Below are 12,202 nucleotides of genomic sequence, written 5' to 3' on the forward strand. Positions count from 1 at the left end.
AAATTAATTTTCAGCATCCCCTTATTTTTTTATGCATGTAAAAAGTCATTTGGAAGACTGTATACTTTGGTTACATTCAATTTAAATAATCAGAAGCAATTTTTAAAAAACCTTTAATATTATGTTAACTATTATGTTAATGTCTGTTTCTCCATATTTTTGTTAGCTATGTGGAAAACAGATGGAAGCATCCAACGCCCATTCCACAATGAGTATATTTGTGTGTTACCTGAAACATATCAATACTGAGCATTGCTGCTGTTAAATTTGTAATGAGCTGTAGGGGCTGTGAAATTCCCTGACTGGCTCTCATATAAGTACTTCATTTACAGCACTTAGATGTGGCAAGATGCTGGATAATAACGTAGTAAAGCCAGCCTCTACTTTGAGATGTGCTAACCTAATTTTGCCATTCTGAACCTGTTGTTTTCCTTCCTCCAATATTTGGTGTGAGCAGCAACGGTTGGGCAACTGAACTGTAAAGTTAACATCCAAAGATATCCTCTTGTGTCATGCCTAAGTGGCACATTGGTGCCTACAACAGGATTTTGACCTTATAGTGGACAGTGAGCTTAAAGGTATCACATTTGCCTGTGTTCACATAAGTGTACATATTTGGTTTTGTATAAAAGATACTATAAAAGTTCACTCAATAAGCCAGAACCAAATGTGTGATTATACATCTACAGGCAGTGACCATTTTAGGTGTGTCTAATTGTCATGTGACCGCCAATGGGCCTAGAAGAAGGTAGAATGGGAGCATAATGAGGTAGGCATGATCACGCATGATCACCCAGAATGCAACTCTGCACAGTTTGGTGGTTGCCTGTACTTTGATTACAGGAAATGTATGTAGTAGATAAATGCAATAATGTCTATAGCCAGATTTATATGGTTATATAAATTCTAACCAATAATAATAATAATAATAATAATAATAATAATAATAGAATTTATTATTTATATCCTGCCCATCTTGCCTGGGTTTCCCCAGCTACTCTGAGCAGCTCCCAACAGAATTAAAAGCACAATAAAACATCAAACATTAAAAACTAAACAGGGCTAAACAGGGCTGCCTTCAAATGTCTTCTAAAAGTTGGTTGTTTTATTTCCTTGACATCTGATGGGAGGGCATTCCACAGGGTGGGCACCACTACCGAAAAGGCCCTCTTCAAAGGAGCATAAGAGCTTTGTGCCCCTGGTCACTTGTGCATTCAAGTAAACAGTTCACAGTAGCTATGATGAATTCATTGGTCCAATTCATCTGAAAGAATTCTAGCTCTGTGGGATACTGGTTTAATTTATATTTATCTCTGGTAATCAGCAACTTACAATTATTTTTATTACATTAATTAGTTTGTTAGTTTATTGATGTTCCTTTCTGCTAACACTCAGAAGCAGTTCATAAAAAGTGTACACACAGTGTTTTGATTTTTAAAACCACAAGTTTGCACATTCGTGGAACATACATAAATGTAGTAATGCCATACATTAATTTGCTCTGCCATTCCTAAACTTCCTTTCAGTGCCCTACTGTATGAAGCTACAATCAAGAACTTGATTTGGCCCTATTTGAAAAGCAGGGAGAGAGGGGAGACGTTTTGAGAGATAATTTCAGGATTATTTTCTTAATGAATGACTTCTTTAGATGGGTCATCTTCAGTTGGTGGCCTGCTTAACACATTTTTGATGTGTTGCCAAATTGAGACTTTTATTATATATAAGGACATAATAATAACAGGATTTGTCATAAGTTTCAGCATTTAATTTCCACACGTGAGGTGAAAGTCTGCAAAATCTTCCTTAAAACGTGTTAGTGTGATCTTTTGAACTGAAACTACAGTGTGAATCCCATTGGCAGGAAAAAATACTTACAAATGTTTTTTTTTTTTAAGACAAAATGCAGTATTATCAACAGGAACATACCTCTATTTCTCTGTTGGGATGTAGTTTAAACACTTCATTAGAGATTGGCATTTTCGGTACCTTTAAGCATCTTTAAAAGCTGCTTTGTTAATTGCAAACCATATTTAGTATGACCTCATCATAATGTAGCACACCTCAAGTGTCATGGCTGTCTATGCAGCATGCGCTAGAGCAGTGTTCATTTATACTAGACAACTGAACTTCAAGGGGAGCAAAATCTTGATAGGCAATTAGCAGTAATTAGGAAGATTCAACTCAATGAGATGTCAACATTGGATTGCTTTAAAAAAAGAGTTGAATGTCAGGGACTTGAAAATAAAGTTTTTCTCTCGCTGACATACAGGTATGGCATATGAAATATGAAATGTTAATTTAACTTTTCTGCTTATTATTCATGCACAATATTATTTTGTCATTCAGCTGCTACTCTGACAGAGTGCAAGGGGTGTTAAAACAGTGCTGCTGGAATAAAAGATTAATCTACCACTGGCCAATTAACCAAAGGGTACTTAATGGTCTCTAAAGGCTGATGAAGTCTAGCAACTAGCTAAAGTACTCGTTAAAAAGTCCTCTGCATTACCTTCATTTGCTCGACATTTTGCGAAATACACTGTTATCTTTCAGTAACTATCTGGAAATAGTTTATAAATGTGTAATCTTGGCAGCTCTTACGAAACTGAGCAACTAAGGATATTCTTTCCCTCCCTTCTCTGTCCGTCTTTTCTGACAAGGTGGCCATTTCTCATTTCCATTTTTCTCCATGTAGTTATGTGGTAGAAGAAAGACTTTCTTTCTTTCCTTTCCTTGCATGAAAAAAAATATGCACCTTGGAATTCCAAGTTATTAAATTATTATAGCCTCTTATCTGAAGGCAGTAGTGGCCTGATGTCCCACATCTGTTGTTTTTCATAAATATTTTACCTATATGAAGCTCCAAATCTGCAAGAAATAGAAGACCATGGGTATACTTACCTAGTCCCATTTGGTGCTATAATTTTGCAGAGTTCTGTGTAAATTTATAACTGCCGCAACACTTAACCATTCCAGCCTGCCTTGCATCCTTCCTGTCCCCATAAAAACTACTTTCAGTCTCTCAGTTCCTCTATGGCATTCCCTTCATATGCCGCACAGATGATCCGAGCTCCAATGTCAATGAGAGAGGACTGGGTATAAGTGATGCTGGAGGAGTCAGTAGGATAATCTCTGGAGGAAAATTGAATCACCAGAGAAATTACACTCTCAGCATTGGAATATGCTCAGATGTTGATGGGAATTTCATAACATACACTAAGGTAGCTAAACGTTTCAAAGTGGTGTGCTGTGCTTTGAGTCGCATAATGCTGGAGGCTACAACTACAGATGGAGCGCTTTGATCAAATAACAACTTAGGTGCAATGACCTCCCCGAACTCTCCCTGTAATACATTGCTTTTAGTGTGTTGGTAAATGTATTACCATTGTAAAGATGAAACATACCTTAGAGCAGGGGTAGGCAGCATGGTGCCCTCTGGATAGCTTATGTGGTTTGGGTGATTTATTTCATTAGTTTCAATGAGACTAAAGCATAAATTATTGTGTTTATTATTTGTATACTGTCCTATTCCCACACATGGTATACAACATAAAATCACAGTATAAAAATGCAAAATACATAATAAAAACAAAAACAAAAAACCACCCAATAATCCCCCCTCCACACCACCTTTTAAAAGGGGATTGGATGTCAACCAGCCAAAGGCCCGGTTAAAGAGGAACGTTTTGCCTTGCTCCTAAAGGTGTATAATGAAGGCGCCCGGTGAGCCTCCCTGGGGAGAGCATTCCACAAACGGGGAGCTGCTGCAAAAAAAACACCCCCGTTCTTGTGTTGCCAGAACTTCTGGACCTCTCGTGGAGGAGGCACATGAAGAAGGGCCTCAAATGATGGAGCTCAGGGTCCGGATGGGTTCATATGGAGAGAGGCGGTCCTTGGGGTATTGTGGTCCTGAGCCTAAATGGTTGGACAGGACCACATGACACAAGCTCAAATTCTGCTTGTGGGCTTTCCATGGGTATCTGACTGGCCACTGTGACTGCAAGACTAGACAGGCCTTTGCTTTGGCTGATCCAAGCAGAGCTTTTCTTATGTTCTTTTTTTAAAAAAAAACCCCTACAATTTTCCATTTCAGACAATTATTTTCATAAAGGTGTCAGAATAGGGGTGCATGACGCAGAATGTGGCATTTGGTTAAATTATTTTTCTCCAGCGTTTCTTAGAATATGATATAAACAGCAATGTAATCTACTACACAAAGATATGATTCAAAGCTAAAGCTTCTAGGGGCAAAGCCTTTGGTAAAATAGTTTACTTGAGAGCTTAGAGGAGAGGCTGATATACAAGAAAACCCTACAGGCATACTCGGTTATGCAGAAGCTTTTTACAAAGCATTACTGCATCGAGTCAGTTTTTAAGGCATTTTACTTAATAATATCACTGTCTCCAATTTAAATTCTAGTACCTTAATTATGGTTTTGCTGTTGCTCCTGGACAATGTAGAACACACACACAGGTAATTAAAATCCTCTGAGGATCACTATTAAAAATATATATACAGAAAAGAAATTTGATGTTTTTTTGTCTACAGCTGCTATCCTAACCTGCTGCCAGTTACCTAGAGAGTTTTTGGAATAATGCATGCTGTTTACACTAACTTCAGTCAGCTTATCCATACATCTGCTGGCTTTTGCTATTATCTACTGAGTTCATCAGATCAGCAAAGAAGTGTATCTTGATTATCTTGATTAAGCAGAAGCCCTCAGCTACCACCCCCTACTATGTTTTTAATACTAACGTGGCAGTCCTTTCTTTGTCTAATCTAAATTATAACAAGACCTATCATTAAGTGCTAAAAGAGTATTCCCAAGGTATGTACTATATGAAGGGTCTATTTTAATACTATTACAAGTTTATATAAATAAGGTAGACATGAAGATCATTTTTACTATAAATCGATAGCTATTTATATATTTAGTTCCAATTCTGCTGGAAGGTGCTTTTGTTACCTGTCCAGAGCCCTTGAGAAAAGGAAGACTAGATCTAGAGCAGGGTTTCCCAAGCTTGGTTCTCCGGCTGCTTTGGGACTGCAACTCCCCTCACCCCTAGCTAGCAGGACCTATGCTCAGGGATGATGGGAACTGTAGTCCAAAAGCAACCGGAGACCCCAGTTTGGGAAACCCTGATCTAGAGTAACAGATCTGAACAGACGGCGCCTCAACTCTGTGATTCTAGATCTACAACCTGTCCTTTCTCAAAGGCTCAGAGCAGATTACAAAAGCAAACACCATCCATCAGAACATAATAAAATATATTCAAATGCAGTGAAGTTTCCCCAAGCTTTCTTGACTCTTGAGCTGTAAAGGCTAGCTTAGACAAGTAGGTTGTATGCTCTGGAAGGTTTATACTGGGAGAGACTTCCATACTGGAGAACAGCCTATGACACTCCTTCTCTTTGCTCCCCTAGCTTTGGAACTTGGTTGTTGTTGTTTAGTCGTTTAGTCGTGTCCGACTCTTTGTGACCCCATGGACCAGAGCACAACAGGCACTCCTGTCTTCCACTGCCTCCCACAGTTTGGTTAAACTCATGCTAGTAGCTTTGACAACACTGTCCAATCATCTCGTCCTCTGTCGTCCCCTTCTCCTTGTGCCCTCCATCTTTCCCAACATCAGGGTCTTTTCCAGGGAGTCTTCTCTTCTCATGAGGTGGCCAAAGTATTGGAGCCTCAGCTTCACGATCTGTCCTTGGTACATGGACATAATTAATAAGATGTCTTCAGTGGTTCTCAGAGGAGCATGTGGACCTTCCTCTCATCTCCAGCCAAAATTATTAGAGATAGCTGGGGTTCTTATCCAAGCACATGTGTAGACCCAAGGTTGAAGAAGCCTTGTTGAGACTCACTTTGATGGATCTGGGCCACTGAATGTCTCAATAAGTAAATTATGGTATTGACGTTTGGATAGGCTTTTGGGGTGACTAGAGTATAGGTTAAGTTTCAATGTTTTTCAGTCTCATTTTAAACAACTGTGGTTTTGTTGCTTAAAGCTTTTAGGGAAAAGTTGGTTTCTTTTACAATTGATAGTTAATGTCTTCGTTGCTTTCAATATAATTATGTGTATGTTACCCATCTCCAACCTGGTGCCCCCAGACTACAGCTCCTATCGACTCCAGCCAACATGGTGTATGTCATATACACAGGATCATACAAAGTAAAATAGAGTGTGAATTGTTGTTGGCACCCATCTGTCTTGAAAGTGCGCCTCTGGGGGTGAAGTCAAACTGCTGTGTTAGCAGCACCGAAGTGACCTCCCCAGGGCTCAAGCCAGGGCATTGTGTATGGAGGTCCTAGGCTGCCCAAATAAGACCCCCATCTTGGCCTCACTGATATCGTTCAAAGGAAAGCAGAACAATACGTTTGGCACCAGCTTGGCTGCAGGAGTTGCTGGAAGGAGGCGTACAAAGTGTCATGCAACAGTCTCAGTGACCACTCCAGATTTGTGTAGGGTTTACGCATTTGCCTTTTCTTCTTCTGAAGATATCCCACAAGGCAGAGAGGTTTAGGATCAGGGTTTTCCTTCTCTTAGATGGGCTCCCTTTCCTTGTTGATGAGTGCCATCTGCTACTCCCTTCCCTCTACATAACGTGCTGTTAGACCCACTATGGGTCAATCAACCGGACCCTATCTTTGCATCCAGGGGAAGTCCCTAACTCACTGAGGGTTTGAGACCCATCAGCTACCTTCACCTGGGTTAGCCAGCCTGCTGAAGCCATTCCCGGTGTGTGTGGTTGCTGTCACATGCTGACAGCTTCTAGGAGCCACAGGTGAGAGAGCTGAATGAGGGTGGGGACCAAAGGTGAGCAAAGTACCCCAGCCGGCACAACACATCTGACACCAGACATATTATAATTTATCTGCGTGTCTTTCCACCTCACTGAATTAAAAATAAATACCATATAGCTCTGGTTTGTGTTGATCATATATTGTACACACACCTCCACCAACCCCACAGTAAAATTATTCAGCTCAAAAGAAAGCACTGCCCTCTTTTAAACGAGCCCTGTGATTCTCCATCTTCTTCTAGTCTTTCAGGTTCAGTAGTAGAGAACAGGAGATATACACACATGCACACACACAAATGATTTAAATGATAAAATATGAACATTATCAGGTGTCCTGATGTTTTTAAGGCGAGAGACATGGCAAATTTAGTGAAGACATCAATGAAAAGGAGCAAGAAATGAATACATGAGTCTTAAGGCTTTGTGGAGAAAATATATGTTGGGCAAACCCACTGCCTCCCAATTTTTCTCTGGGGCGGCTCATTGTCTGTTTTAATAACGCCCCAATATTTCCTTCCAATTCTTTTTTTAATGTTCCCTTTTCCTGTCTACATTCTTTGCTTTTGTGCATGCCTCCTAAGTCCTTTCTTCTATTTCCTGCCTTCTACCTTCAGATTAACATTATAGTGTATCTGTTTCTTATCTCCTTATTTCAGTACAAAATATAAAGTAGCTACAGCTAGCTGTTTTAAATGGTAGCATCTTTTGCAGTGTCTAATTGGGAGTCTTCACAAGGGAAGTTTTTTGCTCCTCTGAGAGATTGCAATACCATTTTGTCTAATTGTTCCTTATGTTAAACTACCATATTATAAGCATCTTTGGAATATTAAAATAGTACTATTGTTGAGCTCTTAAGGAGCCTTCGGCTGTTATGCCATTAAAAGCTTGGTGGCTTTCTGCTGACTACAGACTGGTAAAAGATTATTCCAGCTATTATAGAATAAAACATGTTCCTATATTCCACAGCATAGCAAAATTAAGGTAAATACTGAATACCTTCATTTTACCATTTTAAGACTTACGCTGCAGCACCATTTCACATCGCATAAATGCTCCTGATCCGTTGTCAGTCAAATTCAGTAAGACTGAAATAGTTTATTTGCTTGCTATTCATATGAACTAAATCCCTAACAAGCCTCATCTGCTAATTGGACTTAACATTTATGTTGCTAAATGAGAAGCATTTTGGCTGCAGTGTTGGGTGGTAAGACCTACCCAGTGGAATAAACAACTAACATCTGCTATCTTGTCGTGCTCCAGCTTGGCTTTTACCAGTTAAGTACATCAGCCCCAGGGTCAAGGTTATGGAATTTGTGGTTTCCTGGCTCTTGTGTGTACATGAGGAACGGAAGAAGCAACAACATAAAGACCAGCCAAACAGAAGTTCTGCAGTGCATATGGTCTATTTTGCTTTAACCTCCACAAGTCCTACAAACCTAATAAGTCAAAGCACACTGCTCCATAGCATTTGTCAATAGAATATTCATGTGAACTTATTCCAGCGGCCATTACATTCAATCCACATTTCTTACATAAAGTGAAATCTGAGAACATTTCACTGTTTTCACATACACATCACAGTGGCAGTGGGGAACGGTATTAACTATTCTTTAAAGCATCATTTCCCTCTTCCCTTTGATGGGCAAATATCACTAAAGGCAGCCTGTCTCCTTTCTCTCTTCCTCTTTAATATGGTTGTGTCTGTTTTGCAACCAGTGAAATCAGCCAACCCATTTGCAATTTGGACAATGCACGGTGCATATGTTGTGTTTCGTAATGCTAAACTGTAAAATTATACAGCACGTTGGTCTCTATTGCATTTGAACACAACTGTCGCTATTATTACTTTCTTTGGAAAACAGACACTGACGTCCAACCTGACTGAGTTGCAGCGAGAAAAATCAGATTTACAAGGGAAGTTGGACCACCTGACCCAGTCTATGAAAGTGAGAGAGGGTCTGTCTCCTGTGACATCTGGCCCTACTGGAATGACACCAGCAACTCCATTAAAGAATGTAGATTTGGAAATGAAGCAGCTGCAGTGTAAACTGAAGGTGACAGTCCACGTTATGAAATTATTATGAAATTTGCACTTTTATGGCCTAAAGAGAGTATCAAGCGCTGAAAGACCAAAAATAAAATGCATCTTGCGGCTTAGGTAAATTTGCTATTAAATGATGGTCACACAACCATAATTAAATAAGAATAACTTAACATTCAGTCAGATGAAATTGAATTGGCTCGCTTCATCTGTTCAAAGATTAGAGAAAATAAATCAGATTCAGGACTATGATTAAATCTGGCTTGTTGAAAGTGTTAGGCTGTGTTTAAGACAAGTCATATGATTCCAGTCCTTACAGTATAAGAAGTGAGATTTAAAATTGCTATATTCACTGGATATATGTGTCCTATGAAGGATAGAAATCACCATTACAGCTGTTTGAGAGGATAGTGACCTCCTTGCATTTTGGGACAGTATGAAAATATAATCTAGAAGAAAGAGGTCCCTGTAGTCATATTCTCTTCAACCCTCTGTTGCTGCCCACTACCAGAAACAACTTCCTTTCTGGAACACCTGTCTGAAAGTCTTTCTAATGTTTCTGGGAAAGCCTCAAGCCTAATTGGAAAATGCTATTGACTTTCAACAGTATTGGTGAACATTTAAAAAACCCAGCATGACTCCACCAATCACATTTATAACAATGATTATTTTGCATTCCTGACTTATTGAAGGGAGTTAGAATTGCTGTATGGAGGTTAATCTTAATGGAAACATTGGCAATATCAAAAAGTACATAGAGAGCACAGGTTGGAGAAACAGAAAGGAAGAGTACATGCAGACTGAAGGTTTTGTGATATTTGAATGTTGATAGCGACATGGAATAGGAATTGTATTAGCAGCTACAAGATAAGATTGTGGAATAGCTGGAATTGGATAGGCTAGGAGTAACCAACATGGTGCCTCTCCCATACTGTTGTTGCACTGCAGCTCTGATAATCTCTGACTGTTTGCTGGCTGGGGCTCATGTGAGCTGGATTCCAATAGGACCTAGACTATCCCCAGTAGCCGTTGGCAGGGCAGACAGGACAGAGTTACGTTCTTGTCTTCCCAGTGCTGAGCAAAAGGCAGGGAGGGAAAGGGGTGGGGAGCCCAGCACCGGATGGCCACAGAAGTGCTTCCATACTATGCACAGGTCTCAGAAAATAACATACTAAAATTCGGATTCAGATAGAGCTTGGTACCTCTTGGTAAAAGGAAAAACCCTGGGGTAAGCTGGAGGGGAAAGCCCATGGTTTCATCTTTGTGGACAGACTATTTCAAAGTAGTGAATTTTCGTATGTTATTTTCCTATCTCATGGATGGCGGATAATGAAATATTTACTTGGAGCCAAATGAACCTTCATAGCACTGTGCGATGGCATCCCTGATTTATATAAAAAAATAAAACAAGTTTGTTCTTGGTATAAGCCTTCGTGTGCATGCACACTTCTTCAGATATGAAAGCTTATACCAAGAACAAACTTAACTGGTCTCTAAGATGCTACTGGACTGTGTGTGTGTGTGTGTGTGTGTGTGTGTGTGTGTATGTATATATATATATATAGAGAGAGAGAGAGAGACTGCATCAGACCAACACGGCTACCTACCTGAATCTAATTCCTGATTTAGTTAAGCAGATTTTAGTGGAACCCTGCTTTAGTCTCTCAGTACTTACTCATGAAAACCCTAATCAAGTATCCCAGTGCTTTTCCAAAGTCAACATTGTTTTATTATTTATTGCATTTATATCCTGCATATCCTGCCTTTCCTTCAGTTCACTCAAGGCAGCATATATTTTGTCTCCCCTTCCAAAATAATAATAATAATAATAAACAAATCCTCACCACAACCCTAGGAGGTAGGCTGGTTTGAGAGATGCTGACTGGTGCCAAATCAACCAGTAAGGTTCATGGCTGAGTTGGGAATTGAACCGGAGTTTTCCCAGTCCTAGTCTATCACTCTGATCCCTATACCACAAGGCTTCCTAGTATAGCCCATTGGTCATAAGACTGCCTTGCTTTTCAAGCAGTTACAATGGATACACCTGGAAGCTTGCTGCAGTATGGAAAAACACAACATGGTGATTTGCTACAGCTACCCACATATCAAAGTTTACATATTAACTGTGTGGCTTCTTAATACACCCCTCGGTGTGTCCTGCATTGTCCAACAACTTTAGCAAAGAGAATTTTAAGAAAGCTATTAGCAACACAATAAACTTATACCATGCATCTGACTTCCTGGGAACCTGTTATAAAACCATCATCGTTTTTGCACGCGTCTCGGTTTTCCCTGCAAGGTTTAGGATAAATAGTCTGAGATTGTACCTTATTCATGTATTTTTTCCCCCCCTTTTCCAAATTCCAAAGTCTAACCACACAATAAGTGGTTTTTGAGAACCAGGCTTCCTGCATCTTAACACTCCTACCCAATCACTGCTGGAAGAGATTTGCTTCATTTCCTTTCCCCTTCTTTGCAGCGTTGTTTTCCACAGGAAGTGGTGACTTTCCCCCTCGGACACAAGCACTGCTGTGTAGCTCTTTGCAGAGGCCCACGTTCCGCACAAGTGTCCACTTTCACTTGGCACATGTAAATGCCTCTGACGGCGTGTTGCACTTCACCCTTAATGAAGGTCACGCTGCACAAGTTGGCCTAAGGAACTTCAGTTATTATTCTGTTGCCATCTATCATTTTAACTATTCTCAGGTTAAACTTCATATATTTCAGGTTGGGGTGACATGCCCAATGCAGAACGGCTGGAATCCTAGGCATGCTTTGACCACATGAAAACATTTTGCTTCCCCCTCCCCCCCACCTTTTTTTTTTTTTTGGTAAATGTAATAAATGACTGCAGCTCTGTTCTGAAAAATCTTTTTCCTTACCCAGAGAAAGCTCCTGTTGAAGTGCGCTGTAACGCAAGAATTATGACTTGCATTCTTTTTGTGGCTCAGGAGTATAAACTAGACATTATTTTTCATCCCTTACAGTATGATTGTGTTTATGAACGTGCAGAGCCAGCCTTAATTTTTTTTTTTTAAAGAAAAAAGTAATTAGAGGTTCAACTTCCTGGCATGCTTTACCAAGTTGCGTTTGAATCCTTCGCAAACCTGCTTTTAATTTTTATTTCATTATATGAATGTTAAAACAGGGTCGTTATAGTCCCTGCCATGAGAAAATGTCGGAATTTCAAGGCACTGTGGGTTGCCAGTATTATTGGATTTTAATTAGAGGAACAACTATCATTTTATTTTTAAGCCAGTGAGTAAAAGGGTGTAGCAGTGCAGAAGAGGCTGCTCAATATAACTGCAGTTTACCCCATACTCTACCCATCAGAGTCTATACTTCCCTTGAGGGGAAGAATACTA

The 12,202-nt window shown here is 39.8% G+C and overlaps 1 protein-coding gene across 3 annotated transcripts in view; it reads left to right on the forward strand.

Moving 5' to 3' along the window:
• Nucleotides 1-12,202, forward strand: part of CNTLN (centlein) — a 174,041-nt gene that overhangs the window by 126,866 nt on the left and 34,973 nt on the right. For all 3 annotated transcript variants that reach the window (XR_014559314.1, XM_083718417.1, XM_083718416.1), the window contains one exon: nucleotides 8,659-8,850. Coding sequence is in view for 2 of the 3 variants with exons in the window: in XM_083718417.1 (XP_083574543.1) it covers nucleotides 8,659-8,850 (192 nt within the window). In the remaining variant the exon portion in view is untranslated. The remainder of the gene's footprint in view (nucleotides 1-8,658; nucleotides 8,851-12,202) is intronic.

Source organism: Podarcis gaigeae (genome assembly GCF_964106915.1).
Source record: "Podarcis gaigeae genome assembly, chromosome: 17".
Lineage (NCBI taxonomy): Eukaryota > Metazoa > Chordata > Lepidosauria > Squamata > Lacertidae > Podarcis > Podarcis gaigeae.